The sequence below is a fragment of the Adelges cooleyi genome, unplaced genomic scaffold, assembly GCF_023614345.1.
Source record: "Adelges cooleyi isolate 19-005CV unplaced genomic scaffold, UGA_ACOO_1.1 ACOO_flye_CR_arks_rails_tigmint_CR_PRNA_30, whole genome shotgun sequence".
Taxonomy (NCBI): Eukaryota; Metazoa; Arthropoda; class Insecta; order Hemiptera; family Adelgidae; genus Adelges; species Adelges cooleyi.
Genome location: NW_026095971.1, coordinates 7732700 through 7750609, shown reverse-complemented (window position 1 = coordinate 7750609; position 17910 = coordinate 7732700). Strand labels below are relative to the sequence as shown.

The window sequence follows — 17910 nt, the reverse complement described above, 5'->3', positions numbered from 1 at the left end:
TTCTGTCTAAGACGATTACATGACTGTCTTATAATTTACAGGACTGTCCTTTTTTGTCGTTTCGGTTCTAGAATAGAATCGTTAAACCTTAATCAGAGGAGGCCAGCATTAGTTTAATAGGATCCGTAGCGATAACACCAAGTCCGAGAATATTTATTAAATTTATATAATTAATAAGAGATTTATATCATAATACGGTCTTAAGTATTATTTTAAAAGTAACTTTACAGCCAGTGAACAGCAGTAAAAATATATAAGCCGGTATTCTAAGAGTTTCAGTGAAATATAATATTAACCTTTGTAAGTTAAACAAACAAATGGTCTACGATTCAGTTCTACAATTTTTAATGTTTTAATGTCCACGGCCCACGGTCGGAAACCCGTCAATTACCTAAGGGTATATTCTATGTTAAGCGAGTCTACATTAGATGGGCTTTTTTCTCCGAAACCCAAATAAAAATGTGACCCTTGGCAACCCGTATTCTTGTATTTTAATCCGAGAGGGCGACTTCGATAAACCGGAAATTGTAAAAAGGAACTCTTGGGACGGTCGGTAAAAGCTACTGAGGATTGCTGAAGTCAGATGGACGTAGCTAGACATGAAAAATCGGTTTATATATATATATATATACTCAAACGGGCAAGACGCTTTCGTGACGTTAAGTCGTTTTCGGTGTTTTTAAAGAAAAAATAGCGAAAACACTTTTGCGAACAGTGGACTGACGGCCGAGACAAACCGAGGTAGCAATATTACATTTCACTGAGTAGTGTGTATCATCAGTTGATGTGGCGGCGCAAAGACCACAATTTCTGCCACGTCGAGTTATGTACACGGTACACCTACCATAAACCTGACCAACGGTTGTGACAACTGTCAATGTATAAATTCAGATAATTTCCATAATTGTCCTTCGGTCCGGAAATCAAGAAACCGTCACTTGTCTGAAAATCTCGAATTGTAAATCGAATTATACGGCACCGTGTTGCAGACGTAATATAATCCCTTCCCCTTACTCGTCGGAAGTTTACCATCACAGTTTACAAGATCCATGTAGTATGTATCAGTATGACAACTGCAATTTTTGTAACTATGGTTCATACAAATATTGTTGAATTATTATTTCTTTAGTAAGTATTACGAGGAAATTAGGTGAAATATGTGACACAAAACCAAAATAAAAAACCCAGTGAATTGTAGCCAAATAATTCCATTTTTAAAAATGTTTTGTGCTAGCCAAATAATTTTATTTCTTGCATTAAATGTGGACAATTGACAGCTCTAGTGTATATATATTAGGCTCTCATACTTTAGTCTCCATAGTAATAAAAGAGATGCGTTTGACAGAATTTAAATGTTGTTGTTTTACATTCAACATTTAGTAATTTCTGTTTTAAAAAAATATACTAATAATGAATTGAATCCTTACTCCTTAACTCTATACAGTATACACAATACAATTTAAATTATATATTGTTAATTTTAATAAATGTTATTTTATTATACAACTGTTATTTTATTATATCTATAATTAATGTTGTAATTCGTTTCTATTTATTATCTTTTTCCTCTCAACTGCTTATATTAATAACTGTTAATATATATGAAGTATAAATATTTTGATTGCTAAATATCTGTCAGCTTTAAAAAAAGTATTAATATCCGATAAAAATATAACCACACACAAGACAGTTATTTACAAACACGAATTTCGTATTAAAATTATAATAGTGCGTTTAAAGTTCATTTTTTTTTTCATAAGAATAAAGTACAATAATATTATGGTAGCTTTACTTTTTTAGGAAGACTGCCTTAATGATTTAACATTTCTGAGAATAAAGAATAAGAATTCATTAGAACAGATATTTTTTGTAATTCAGATGCATGCAATTTAGTAATTATCTCCGTTGATTCTAAATTAAAATAATCAAGAACTTGTATTGTAGGTATAACGGTGTAAGTAAAACTATTTCGAAGATATTTATTATTCTTTGGTGTAAGCCATAAGAAAATTACTTTAAATTAAGTTTACGCTATTTTAAAACTAATTGCATTATAATTATTCGGTATCTATTATCCTTTAAATATTTTTATTTTGTATTATGTTTTATAATATTTTACAAAAATATATTTTAACAACCATTTGAGTCATTAGTGAATGATTGAAGAGCAAGCGGTGAATATAATTTATTTACATTAGGTTTCGTTAGGCAACTACTTGTTGAGCATTCTCCCTCTTTAATTCACTGAATTCTGAAATCATGTTTTCAACGCTTTACGACAGTAACATTATTATCCTCATTTTTAAACCCTTTTATAAAATGGGTTTTTCCCTTTGCCGATCCTAAGTCTTTTCTCATTTCGAATACAGACCATGTCGTAACGTTGGTAATAATATTATTATTATTATGTTTTCTCTTCAGCACGTTGACACAATCATTTTTAATAAAAATTTCGTTAAAAAAAAAGACCGCTCTAAAACCATGCTCGCCTGGTAAGTAACTCGAGTTCACTTGTTGATAAACTAATTATTGTAACTTACTCATACTACTTACTAATTAACTTACTAACAAACTTCTTTAACTAACTTTTTTTACCTCTGAATCACCCAAAATGGGAGGGGAACGATTTTGCTTTGCTTCCCTCACTTTAACTAACTTAACTTACTAACTTAGTAACTTACTGATTATTGTAACTTAATATTGTTCATTTATATCAAACTAGTATACATAACCTTGGGCATAAATGGGTTTAAAATTATCTAACAAACAAACCTAACTTTAACTAGTAGTATAACATTATTGCCATAATGCACTTTGCCGTAGTTTGGCAAAGACGATACCAAACTAAACGAAGAAGAATGTACCAACCTTCATGTTCTGTTTTACTCAATATTCAATATTGTTTCAGCATTTCTACTTAAATGTGACACATTAGTAAACTTAACTGTTAGTATAATTAAACATGTCTCGTGTAGCGTGATATTTCAGGGAAAATGACAAACAGTTTTCTACGAAACAGGAGCCGACGTTATTAAAGGGCAAGTATGCAAAAATAAATCAACCTATTCGCCAAATTCCTAACAGAACATACGTGAAACTTGTATATTCGATTATCTTTATAAGAATACTTTGATATAGCTAAACAAAATTGCTAGTTGTGTATAAGTCCATAATATTTTTTATTAGCTAATGGCTGTTTGCAATTATTACCATTTTACGTTTGATGTAGAAAATAACCCGAGGAATTGTCAATTACAAAAAAACCTACTCATAGATCATCATAATTGATTAAGTTCATTAAATCGTCGTTTCATCAATTGACTTTACAATAATTGTCATCAAATTTGGTTAGTACAATATCAAAAAATATTTCTACCATAGATAACATTTGAGTAAAAAGTAAAAACCCCACTTCTGTAAAATCGTAGAATTGAACTGCTTATCGTACTACAAAGTCATACGAGAAGAGTACTTTTACATTCTACAATTGTTGCATGTGATGCATACATTTTTACTGGTGCTTAAACACCTTCAACTGAAGGTGGGTTATTTTAAAATTCAATTTCTAAATTTATTTTATTTTAAGTTTATACTCCAAGATAAATGCGCGAAAGAAAATTAGCAAAATATTTTTTTAAACAAAGTTAATTGTGTTCCATTTAATACTTGTAATTAATTGTACTTATTTATCCACACAACGTCAATAAAATCATAGATTTCATATACAATTCCAAGCTCATCAATAAAATTTAAAATATAACTGTTTCTTTCATATATAATGCATAAGATTGATATTTAATTATGTAAAATAATGACAGTCCAATGACCATAGCTGTCGCGGACTATATTTAATAAAAAAAAAAAAAAAATTGTACTTATTTGTGAAATGGAATAACCGATATTTTTGTAAAAGTCAACAAAAGTGTTGATTTTCTAAGAAAGATTTGGGTATCAACGAATAGTTGTGTGGCTTGGGTCATAAAGAGCTAATCTCACTCTTTCTCACCAATAAAATATAAATCAAATCACTCGAAACCTTACCAAAATTAATATTTTAGGTGCTATAGCTCATTATCGCCAAAAAATGAAATTTGCCCTTTTAGACCCAAGCTACAGAATGATAATAATATTATATTTTTTAAAAACTTAAAATTACGTTGTGTTATTTTACGTTGTGTTATATTATTCTTGACCTACTAAGTACTAATTAATTATATTTAATTACAAAATATTTAAAAATCAGATTTTTTTTTTCATATTTAATTTATCCAAAAGTGCAAAACCATTCAAGGACGGATAGCTAATTAAAACAGAACACTTCACTGCTTATTTAAGTGGCTTTCTGCAAGGAGTTTACAATTTTTAGAACAAACAATTGTTTAAAAGCAGTTCTTTCTATAACATGGCTGGTCGGCACTTCTGCGGACTAGCAAATTTCCCGTAAATTTTAACCGTAAACGTAATAGAATTCGTTTTACATTTTCGGAATCCCGATTATTGAATTTTAAGTGAAATATACCAATGGTATTTATGTACATGACGTTAATTTTCATTGAAAAAGTCCAAAATTCACTAGACAGCATTTTTCTATTATATAAATGTTTTAATGTATGTTCTTTAAACTTAATTTGTCATTAGTACAATACAATGAAAAAAAAATAGAGTAAATTTACTTAAACCTTTCTTTTACTGAATAATTAAAACTTAAGTTCAAATGTGCGTGATATGTATCATTTTACAAAAAGCTTTTTAGGTTTTTTATATAATGAGTACTACATCCTCTAAAAATCAAGTTTTCTAGTCGATAAATGGTAATACATATTTTATTTATTATGTTTTAAATATATTTACTCATTGCATTTCTTTTAAAATAATTTTAATAATATTGTTAAGTTTTTTTTTTTACAAAATCTAATTTTAAACTAATAAACGGTCATTATATTTAATACTTGATAAAAAATACTATTATATCCCAAGACATCTTTCTTTCTAAAGAATTTATGTTAAATGATTCAAACGGAAGAACACCATAAATATATTTATTTTTAATAAACATATTATACATAAAACGGAGAGGGATAAGAGGAATTCGATGGTTCCTGGATAAATTATATAATATATCATAACTATTTAGAGAATCAGTTGATTTTAAGACATGGCCATGGTCCAATGAACTTCCCTTCAAGAAAAACGTTGATTTTTTTATAATTATTATACGTATATAATATGTTGAGAATTGAGATAATGAAGTTATACTTTAGGGTAGGTAATACTTTTTTTATATGTGCGGAATGCGAATTACTCATTAACTACTTATTCAGTTTTACGTCCAATTGTAAACACATTTTTTCCACCATTGATCATTTTAAGAATTTATAATGCTGGAAGACTATTACGCCGCAACTGCGGATTTAATATATAGCCACAGAAAATATTTTTTTAATGAATTGACAGACATTTGTTGCGATTGAGCATGAATGTCAATTTATAAAAGGTTTAGTTTTTTTTTGTAACGAGCCAGTTAAAATAAAATTGAGCATCTTTTGAATTTATGATAACGAGTCATCTTTAAGCTTATCTTCAGTTAAAGCAAAAGCCATTCATAACACATACATAAAAGTAGACGTCGCGTCGTGCTATCATCAATGTCTCTGCCGCCAATGGAAAATTATTCAACGTTTTAGAAATGTCGTTATGAAGCAATATAAAAAGAGACATAAAATGAAAATGAATAGAGAAATGGGGTGAAACGCGAAACTCAATTACTTTTTATACGTCCAATCCAATTTACCAAAATACCTATTATACTACACTTTAAGCGAGCAATAGGAGTAAAGAACGCAGTCCGACTGACCGAGACGCCACCGTACCAAAATCCGACATTTCATAAGCTTTAAAAACCCATTTGAAGATTATATTTATGTATTTAGGTACTTATTTTATTTTCTAAGAACAATCAAACGCCAATTTTATTTAAATACACGACTTAAATTCTTTTAGAGTCTCTACCAAACGCAATTTTAAATAAATTAAGCATTATCATTTATTTCCTTCTGTCTCAACTCTATCTTATTAATTTCGTAATCTTTAAAACAAATCTTGATTTTGAACGAATTTTGATTTTGTTAATCAATAAGTGTTGAATGAAGAAATTCAAGTACAAAACTACAAAGAATATTGTTATCGTTATAGTCACGTAGTAACTAGAAATTGTATGATTCAACACTATCATAACTATATTTTAAAAACCATTTTAGTATAACTAATTTTAAATAAAATTAATAGATATTTATCTAAATTCAAAATATACGCTGAAAAAATATTAAAAAAGCAAAACTTTTTTTTTTTTACTTTATTTTAAAAACAAACAATCTGTAATTTAGTTATTACAATAAGCATGTATGCGGAAGTAAGTTTTTTTTTGACATGAAAACGTGAGAAAAGTAGCCACCCAACGGCGACACTTTACATAGGGCTTTGGTTAATTATGATCAGCATTTCATTTTGATTTAAGTCACGACACCATCTTCTCTTTAACCTACGAGGAGGATTACTAGGAATAGCTTCGGAATTTAGCGCTGAAATTAAGGGATTTGGATTTGTTAGTCGTGAGAGGAATCGTTTGTATAGTTTTTTTGCGGTTTCATCTACTGTGTCTATTCTTAAGTCGGTATGAAGGGTGTGATTTGAGACATAGTGAGGGGCATTTGTGATTATACGAAGGGTTATAGATTGAAAAGTTTGAATTTTATAAATATTTGATTTTTTGGCTGCTCCCCATAATTGAATGCCGTATGTCCAGATAGGCATCAATAGTGTTTTATAAAGGAGTAGTTTGTTTTTATACTGAGTTTGGAATGTTTATCTAGAAAGAAGTAAAGAGATTTCCGCCTCGAGTTGAGAAGAATTCGTTTACTTTTTATATGGTTTGCCCAGATTAAGCGTTGGTTTAATATTAAGCCTAAGTAGCGGGAGCTAGTGAGTAGTTTTATAGACTACTCTAGTGGATTTCGGGATATTATGACTTTTTAAGGTGACAAGCGGTACTATACCACGCCTTAAGGTGAAAGTCAAATGTAAAGATTTCCCATGATTAATTTTTATTATCCATTTAGTGTACCAGGATGACATGAGGTCTAAATGATTTTGTAGGTTATTACTGGCAGATATTGGGTTTTTGTGTGAGGAATAGATTATATTTTAGTCGTCAGCGAAATCCGCAATGGAAGTGTGATGGGTCGTCGGTTGATCTGCCGAGTATAGATTGAACAGAATTGGAGAGGAAATTAAAAATCAAAACTAAATAAATAATTATTCGAATAGTGTCTATATAAACGAGTTTTTTTTTCAAATTATTCATCAAATGTTTTGTCCAGTAAAATGTTTAAACAATATTTGTTGTACTATATTTCTATTTTGAAATTTTTTTAGTAATATTGCATATTATCAAGGCTTAAAAATAGTAGAACATATCCTGTTTTTTTAAATCTTGGATTTTGAAAGTACTACCCTTACTAGTTAGGGATCATTTTTCTTATTCTATCTCCCGCGTATTTTTACAACGGTCTCATAACATTAATTTACTTCCTATTATTTTTAATTAACAAATGGATTTAAACTTCCTTACCGCAATGATTACACATGACCATTGAGTATATAAAAGATGATTTTTTTTATCATAGGCCAGTCAATATCTCACTGTGTTTAATTAATAATTTAATTTTTTTTTTCATAGTGTTTTGTATAATGTTATCTCAATTTCCCACAAATTATTATGTTTCTACCCCCTCCCAAACTAGTTTTTTTGATAGCAACTTTTGAAACTTAAATAGTGACTTATGTATTTTTTAAACTTTTAAAATTAAGAATAGTCTACTAAAAATTTTGGCTGGTCGATAACGAGTTTTGGATAACTATTTTTGAAGTTATGAGAGTTTAAAAGTTAGAACGGGAGGGGAAGTACTTGCAGATAAAAATAATAGTACACTGTACCTTTCCTTCTGCCTTAAACTTGAAACTATTGAAGTTCTAACTTTTTAACTCTTATAACTTCAAAAATAGTTACCCAAAACTGGTTACCGACCAGTGAACATTTTTAGTAGACTATTTTTATTTTAAAAGTTTAAAAAATATATACGTTACCATTTAAGTTTCAAAAGTTGCTATCAAAAAAACTAGTTTAGGAGGGGGGTAGAAACATAATAAATTGTGGAAAATTGAGTTCACATTATACAAACACTATGAAAAATAATAATTCCGTTGTTAATTAAACTCAGTGAGATATCGAATGGCCCATGATAAAAAAATCACTCTGTATTTGTAGATACACGAGTCAAGTTAATCTGCCAAATTTGTATGCATTTTTATGCGATTCTGTTAAACTATATATTCTATGACGTAATGTGTTACATTACCCCCTGACTACCAAGTAATAGGTATACTCAACAATTATGCACAAGGGACAACTCGCATAATAATTTCAAAACCCACACGTGCCATGGACACTCGGTAAAATCAATTTGTTCACAATTAAAACTTTAAGGGCAACGCTCGGTGAAACCTTTTTTAGATATATTCGCCAACATCATGGGCAGCGGTTTGTGTTTAGCCCATGTACTCTTATTTAACCGTATATAAAAAAATAAATATATTTTAATTGAAGCATCGTCGGTGGTCGTGGAATTTTTTTTACAGCTCAAAATAACAATAAATAATTTTAAAAAATCGCCACCACCGTTAGATTTAACGCCACAGGAACCGACGCTCTCCTGGTGCGGCAGCACTTGTCAGTATTATTATTATTATTATTATAGGCTCAAGTATATGGTGGCAGCTGCGGGCGGTGATTTGTGTGAAAACTAGTAATTCTCGTGTCGGCTGAAGAAATAACCGCGAACACGTATTAATTGTCGTGCGTTACCCCAGGCCATCGTTGGTTTTTGCTACATCGAAACAAAGGCACTTAAATCATGTCTGCAAAATGCCACCTCTGACCTCTTACATATTTTGTAACACAGTCAAAACCACCGATTTCAAAAATATACATCTATCGTTAGTCTTTATTACACCTGTTACGCATATTTAAGGCCTACCCGACAACCTATATTACCAAAGCATCTTGTTCATCGCAGTAAATCTAATAATAACACGCCCAAAAAGGGACCTTTGATAGATAATGATCAAGAGATGCGGATGACGCTTACGATCAACTCATCGACTACATGATAATATTGTATTATAGGCAACAAAAAAGTAGATAATAAAATGCAATATCACTTTTTAACCACCCCGAAAGTTATCGTTATCTCTTGTGGTAAACGCTTAAACACTTACCATACATACCGACCATTTCGCGAGGAGATCTTCTTTACGGATAATAAACTGCTCTTTCATTTTTCCTATGGTCTACCCTTTTAATATTCTATAGTAGCCTATTCAAATAATAAATCCTTAGAATTTGAAACCCCTAGCTTAACTCTATGCTAGCCCTCATAATTTTTTATGCATTTTATTAAAATAAGATATTCTAATTTTTCATTAAAAAAATTCTACTTAGAAAACTGCAAACAACATTTTTTCAATTTGAAAAATATTCTTAAATCTAAAACATGACACTTATAGTAGTGATAAGTTTTTTAGCAAGTTATCAAGTTTTATGATTTGCAATAGACTATAACATCATAAAAACAATTTTTATCCCGAAACATGAAGTGAGTAATTTATTGTAAATTTGTTATCTTTAAGAATCGTTTTTCAAATTGAAATTTTCCATCAATTGCAAAAAAAAATTTCTGAAGGAATTAATTAGGGTTGAGCTTGGGATCTGAAATTTAAGAGATTTCTTATTTAAATACGCTACTTTTGATTGCGGGAAGGTGTAAGTAAATCATTTTTTTTTTAGACATTTTATTCCATAATGTGTTATACAATTATGGAGACGAAATTATTAAGTGCGTTGAACGTATAAACTATAAAATTGATTTAAAACTTACATTGATGCCACGATTGTTTATTCTTACAAAATAACTTTACAATGTACTTATTTCAAAATATAACTTGCGCGGGGTATTTACTCCTAACGAAAAGGTAATCAACTTTTTTTTTAAGAATTTAAAAGGTAAATATAATTTGACTAAATTGATATTTCCATCTCAACTGTCTCTAAATACAATTTGGCTGTTTGAGAATGAAATGGCATATTTATTTAGCAAAATGAACGTAAAAACTCTTAGTGTAACAAGACAGAATTTAAAAAAAAACGAAAGAGAAAATTATACTACGGTTCTGTCTCATCTTGCAAATACACAACATATTATGTATAACAGGATGTATTTACATACTGTAATAAATAATGCCGTTATATAGAAGTGAACCAAAGTTCAACCAGGCGAATTCAATATACGAGTGTCGTTTAGGCGAATTGAGATAGATCAATAGAATGAAATTAGACGGGACTTGGCGAAGAATATGAAATCAAAAGAAATGTTAGGCTAATCAAAATTCCTATTCAATTTTCCCCTTTCTTTCCAATATACTTTCAATTAATGTTGAGTCACATACCTGAGTGAAAATAAAGTGACGGGTTTCGGTTAAGTTTCTTTTAATTTCTCTTAGATCGCCAACCGTTGTACTTTGCTAGTGGAGACGTACTTGTTTATAAATGATATATCGACATTGATGTTCCTATCAGCTCCACGGTGAACTATTTACCGTCTCATCGGGCCATTTAAACGGTTCCTTTTAGTTACATAATGTGTTGCATGTTGTGATTTTGTGAACACAACATGTTATCTCGTTTGGTTTAAACGTGAATAATTTACACTTAATATGTATATTTGCAATTTGTTTTTAAAGTAAATCATAATATTTTCTAATAGCGTTTTTATACTATTTTTAATTTAAAAAAAATCGTCTTTAAACTTGGTCTTCAACATCTCTACCATTTAGGTCATGCCCTGTAAATGCAAATCATGATGATTGTCGACTTACAATATTTACATGTACAACGAAGTCATTCAAATGTAGTATTTACTTTGTTAAATAAATATTAGGCAACGAAAATTTAAAAATATGGAATAACGTGTAGTACGAGTACAGTTACTATAGTGTAGACGTGTATTGTATTTCAACACAGTTGTGCACACTTATTTAAATTCATAAACAATAAGTAGATAACACATAAACGGGCTGTTGCATTGTTTAAATCAGATTACAACTAGTTTTAACTTTTGTTTATTGTAAAATGATGTTTCAAGATAACGACGTACACTGCGAACAATATTATTTATAAGCTGTGTATTGTTTAGTCATTGGTTTGTTAGACACAAAGAATAGAAAAATCTACCATTCAAGTTCTTCCTTCTAAGTTTCCAAAAAGAAACCAAATAATATGGATATAATGTTGGTGAAAAACCGCTGTAGATTTTCATTGAAATACTATTCGTCTTTGTTTAAAAGAATACATCGTATGTTAATTAAATTCTTGTATACAGGATGTCCCAAAAAGACATATCCATGTCCAAAAAACAAAAATGAATACATATTATATTTATACACTATACATAAATCTATGGCCCTGTATTCCATGACAAGGAGCAAAAATAGAAAAGGCGGTCAAATGAGAAACTACAGAATTTGTTTTATATACAAACAAGAGGATATAGTGCAGTTTGTAAGAAGTTCAATACTTGCTTGGGCTGGTGGCAGATGGCTCTCTTATTAAGATGGTAATGGTAATTACAACAAATCGGAAAAGACCACGGGGACGCCCAAGACAAAGATGACTTTATGTGGTTAAAAAACACCTGAAGGAGTTAAAACCGGATGGGAACGGAAACTTGGACATAGCTTACGCATGAGAAATATGGGGTGAATTGGTTTCAGAAGCAAAGAGCCTGAATAGCTCATAAAAGCTTTAAAATATGTATATATCCTAGCTGTCTGTGTACCCGGCTTCGCTCGGGTTAAGAAATACAATTGCAATAAAGTACTCACAAATTATACACCTATGTATATTTTTTATTTGCTTAAGTTTTATGATGACTTAGAATAGATTGTAAAAATGAAGGCATTATTCATATGAGTACTAAAATGTTGAATTAACTAATAGGTATTTATTTAAAAAACTATTACAAAATTATAATTTAATATACTTTCCAACTTTGTTAAATTGTGTTACCAGCGATTGTTTATTTAAATTGTTGCTGACTCTAATAATTTCAACTCTTTTAACAAATAAACGACCGAAACAAACTATCTATTTATTCAGTAATTATACTTCATCAACTTTAAAATTTCATCAACTTATATGTTTTGTACATTAGTATTGGTCTACACTGCAACCAATTGCGGCGTTATAACGGAATGCAGCCCGATGAGTATTCAACGCAACACTTGTTTGTCTTCGTGCACGATTATTCAAATTCATTGTCACGCGTTTGGTTTCAAAATTAAAATGAGAGACTAAAATGGGCAACTATGTAAACTATGAAATGTGGAACTATATCTTTTTTGATCAGAATTCAGAAACTATGAATAAATATAATAAGTCAAACTGTCCATATGTCAGCTGAATAGCTGTCAGATGTGATATTTGCGCACATAGCGCCATCTATTGGAATAAACTTTCACAAAAATGAAAAAATTTCCAATTTTTCCGGGCAACTTTTCCAATTTTTTTTTCCGGAAAAACTTATTCGGACTATTACGAACATTAAAAAAAATGAGTCAAATCGGTCCAGCCAATCTCAAGTGATGCGATCACCAACGAACATTTCATTTTTATATATATATATAGATATACTAATAAATGATTAGATTTAAACTTACGATATCAAAATATACGAGTTTTTACAATAATAAGCTGTGTTGTCGGAGTCCCCGACAACACAGTTCATATAAAATACAATATTATTGCCAGCTAAGTGCATTGCGTGCCATGAATAAGTAAAGTGATATTATATTATTTGCACGCGATATCATACGACAGTATTGATTATAATTACTATAAAAATATAATTTGTCCAAAGATAAGTTAAATGTATTTAGGCAGCTGGCAGCACATTAATTTTAATTTGGTGAAATTAGTTGAAAATAAAAAATGACCAACGCGATCATGCGAAAACGCAGTGAAACATAAGGTCGTTTTTTGACGTAACGTTACAATAAATTACATTAACATTGTGCTCGTTTTTGTTTGTTTCCAGGTTCCGTCAAGGGTTCAAGCAGTTTTTTTCGTTCGTGCCGTGTATTAATGTCAGAACCGGAAGCCTGATACGACGGGAAGTTGTCACCAGCAGGTACAGCTATAGCGGATCCCCGGACGCCCACTATCGGATAGTGCGCAACGGTAAATTAGAAAACCCGGAAGTCTAAGCGCTGTGTGTGCTGGTATAGAGGACAGAGGGTAGGAGATTAATCGCCCTTCAACAGTTATGACATTTTGGGCTGCAAGTCTGCAATTAGGGCTATCGGGTCAATTACAATTTTACTCGTACATTAAAGCAGTACTGATTACTCGCCTGAACATCTTGATTACAGCCGCCGACGAATATATTATCAAGTACATGTTACGCTGATTTAATCAATTTTTAAAAAACTTGAGTCAATATGTCGGGATTTCTTAAACTATTAGTTACTTAAGTATAATTAACAAAAAATCAATACATTTTAATTCTTATAATTTAATTTAATTGTAATTGCTCTCGAAATTTAATTGACCAAACAATAATTTAAAAAATAAACATTACTCATATGAAGGAAAACTATAAAGATTTTATTACTTTAACACGTACGCACTTATATTTTTCTTATTAAGCTATAGTTAAAAAGTTTTTATTAATAAATAACTAAAACAATTGATTTTTAATTTTTAATGATTTTTTCACTATTTATAAACCAAAAAAACTTTTTGGCTTCACTTGTTTTAGATAATAAATCAACTAAATAATAATAAATCCACTATTTTAGTCACTAGTACTTTTATAAATTCATCTGTAAAATATATTTTAAATTACAATTTTATTCTGTAAATAATTGTATCTGTTTATCGGTGAAATCTATGAAAGGTTTTTTAATAAACTAGCCGCAGAAATACATCATTTTGTTAACCCCATAAAAGAGCAAATGAAATTAAATCTGGTGTAGTTCCGCTTTTCTTAAAATAGTTGCTTTGTTATTTTTCATTTTCTCGTTGCGCAGTCTACAAAGACTACAACATTATAAGACTTAGGACTTCATGAAATCGTAACGATATTGTTATCATGTAATGAAAATCGGTATCGGTACGGAAGTCGGAACTTCTAACGAATTTTCCCGCTATTCTTTTACAGAAAAAATCCTAAATATTTTTTATAAATTCGAAAAAAATCATGCTGTAAACTAGATCGTTGTTCCAGTTTATATACAACAATAAATTTAGTTTTCCTAATTGTCTATTTTTTTTTATTTTCATGTCTAAAAAAAATGTATTTCTTTTTACTCCTATATAAGAACACAATATTAAACATTTATATATATTAATGTAACGGACAAAGTTCGACACCTATATTCGCTTATCAGGTTAATAACTAAATTGACATTTGTAACCTAAATTTGGTAATTTTGAAATTTTAAAAGAATACTAAAACATTTTCGATATAATAGCGCATTATTGACTGGTTTTTCAGATTTTATCAGTGGCGTAACGACTGTCGAGTGTCGACCATTTTACACCATATTAATTAAATCTTTTATATCTTTAGATATAAGGGTGTATTTGTATGGTTACGCCACTAGATAAGATCACTCTATATTATTACTACCTATAATAGCTGCTGAAGTCCACTAAATCCAATATTAACACAACTTTAACGTGTGTAATATATTATTATGTCGCGAAATGAGGAATGTTATATTATTCTAATGTAACTATACTTATCCGGAAATATAACATCATATAATACCATGCTACGTTTAAGATTTATCGTATCTTATGTCGGTGGTTTAAATATATAAGAGAAGATATGTATGGCGACTATAATATCATGCAATGGTTAACGAGGTTTAAGTATACGTTTATGGATTCACAATTCTAGTTTTCAGACCATTTTCGAAAGTTTGCAACTCGTTACAAATAACAGCGGTGTAATAGAATAGAAATGAAAACATTTTGCCAATATTATATCGAGGCTTAGAAACTGAAAATTGGATTTGGCTAATAAAACAACAACTTAAGGTCATGCTAAAATAATTTTTTTTTTATTAATTATTATGTTGGTGTAAACTGTTACGAGATTTAAATGTATTTTATTATTAGCAAGTTGTCACTTCAAAATATTGTTATAAATAATTGATAAAATATCTAAAATCGTTCGTTGTATCTAAAATTCCTCAAAGCGTTCACTTTTGGTATTTCACGTAACATATACTTATTCGTGATGGTATTTGATATTAAATAGCTTTATATACTGTACTCTATGTTTTCGAGTTTGCCAATTACACAGTTCAAAAAATGTTTTGTATATAATCGCTATTGTTGTTTGTTGCATTATTTGGAATCGTTTTCCCTACAAAATGCCTAATAACAGGTACGCGCGCAAATATTTCTCTCTTTAGGGTCCAACTATGTGAACGAGATTATTTTTTTAAAAACCTCTCAGTATTTAACTTTCTAAATTGTACAATAGTACTGAAACATTTAAAAATTCCAAGGTAAACAAAAATTCTACTGATAATAAATAAAAATATAGATTTAAATAAACTTGAGTATAAAATAATAATTACATCCAATATTATTATCAGGAAATCATAATTTGTTTAGAGTAGCACATGCAGCTCAATACGGATATATTAAAGTGTAGTGTTTAGTAGCACTAACTAATAACCATAATAATATAATATTTATGACAGAAATACGGTTTCTACGATATGCTACACTTTATTCTGAGCTACTCAATTTATTATGTACCTACAGCATATGAAACGGAGATTGAAAATGCGCTTCGCCGAGGTGTACATTTATCGCGCAGACCTCCTGGCAACATTGTCTTGTGTCGTTGCAAAAACAAATTGAAAGAGAAGAAGAGTGCAACGCATTAGTGTCGTTAACGCACTAATGCCGTCGATGACAACAAGAGAAATGAGAATAGAATACCACAATGCAATGGAACCCCAGGAACGTAGACAAACATCGTCGGTAGATCTTATATTATGGAGACGCGTTATAATATTTACTATACTTATATGTTTAGTATATTATTATTCGCTCGAATAAGCACGCAAATACATATAGAAGTGACCGCGAAATTTGAAAAACAATTCACGTCTCTCGCGTATTCGCCCTGAGCACCTTTAAGATGCTTTTTTTCCCTGCCGTTTATTTTATGTCGCGGCCTGTGCCTTATCATTTGTAAACGAAACATCATATTATTACTACCGCAAGCCGATTCCACCTCCCTATTCGTACGATCCTATATGTCCCAGGTTTTTTCCACTTCGTCCTCACCTCATATGCAGTCTCAGTACAACCAAGTAAAATGATAAATGGTATGCGCCATCGGCGGCGGGCCGGAAAAAACACACACACACATATTTCATATTACACAAACAAATAATAATAAAATAGAAATAAAGAATTCGCGGACCAACATTTATCTCTTTTCATGTGATGGTAAATTTATTTGCTTCATGCCGACGGTTCGTAAAAGAAATTTTTAGTAGTATCAAAACAAAAAAATAACGCACAAAACAAATGGAATATAGGTGGTTTTTTATTTAATTTAGTAAGCCCATGAGTTAGATGGGAGTAGGTTAAAAATTGTCAAAACGAAGAGTTGATACTAAATATTAGAATGTTGACCAATATAAGTGTATTTATCGGAATATGATTGTTGGACCAATCCATTGTTCGTGTTTTGTAAAAATTCAACCCTAATAAAAGCTTAGATACTGAAGGACTCCTCAAGAGCAAAGTCAACACGCAAAAGATTAAACAATTTAAGCCTACAGAACTTATGATGCTGTTTTTCGATAGCTGTAGTATCGGCCACTTACAGAAAAGGTTTTAAGCAGGGTTACTTATCGGCCTTATCGAAAAGACAACAAGCACATCTACGTCGATACGGTTGCTAGGGAAAACAGGGTCCGATTCGTCAAGCTTCTTTGTCTTCGAATCAAATTGTCACTGTGTATCCGCTCCTGAGCAAATCCGGATGAATGTGACTATTTTCAGATCTTTAACTCTACCCTTGACTGTTAAAACAATATTTCATGGACGGGAACGCATAATAAACGCTGTATTATGTCTTTCTCACAAAAAAACGACAAATTATAATCGTACGTGTCATTATAATATGTCATTAGAATAGTGTCTACTTTGCAAAGATCAGTTGAATACCGTTAAAGCATTTAGGTCATACTTAACAGTTCATTAAACATACTTTAATAACCCGTATGCCCGTGTTCAACATTTTTCGTGTGAATGCGGGTCAATTTATTGATTCCGTTTTGATGGTCTTTCTAGAAATAATTGTTCATTCTTAAAGCTAAAATTATTTTTAAAAAACAAAATCTCTTCTCACTCTTGTTTATTTCGTCGAGCAGACACTTATTAAATTTAAAATTAAATTATATTACATCTTATATTATATGCAAATATTCCAATACAAATTTAATTTTAATAAAAAATTTAATATTTATACCTTCACTTTATTTTTTAAATGTTTCTGTTATAAAATTAGCCATTTCAGATGTCATTGAATCAAATAAATTAGTTACTTTTAGGTCCTTTTCAATTATATTATAATTTTATTTTTATATTATATTCTACTTGCGATATTAAACAAAAGTCGGGGAAGTATAAAATAATGACAATGGCATAATATTGTAAAAGGAAAATTCTAAATCACATAAACACTTCTACATGAAAAAATA

At 30.1% G+C, this 17910-nt stretch overlaps 1 protein-coding gene across 3 annotated transcripts in view; it reads left to right on the top strand.

The window, feature by feature from the left end:
• The window catches only part of LOC126838729 (tachykinin-like peptides receptor 99D), a 144637-nt gene that overhangs the window by 115235 nt on the left and 11492 nt on the right, over nucleotides 1-17910 (top strand). For 2 of the 3 annotated variants that reach the window (XM_050573387.1, XM_050573388.1), the window contains one exon: nucleotides 13206-13298. In XM_050573387.1, the coding sequence (XP_050429344.1) occupies nucleotides 13206-13298 (93 nt within the window). Of the gene's footprint in view, nucleotides 1-13205; nucleotides 13349-17910 lie in introns of all 3 variants that reach the window. The other variant, XM_050573389.1, reaches the window with a different exon arrangement.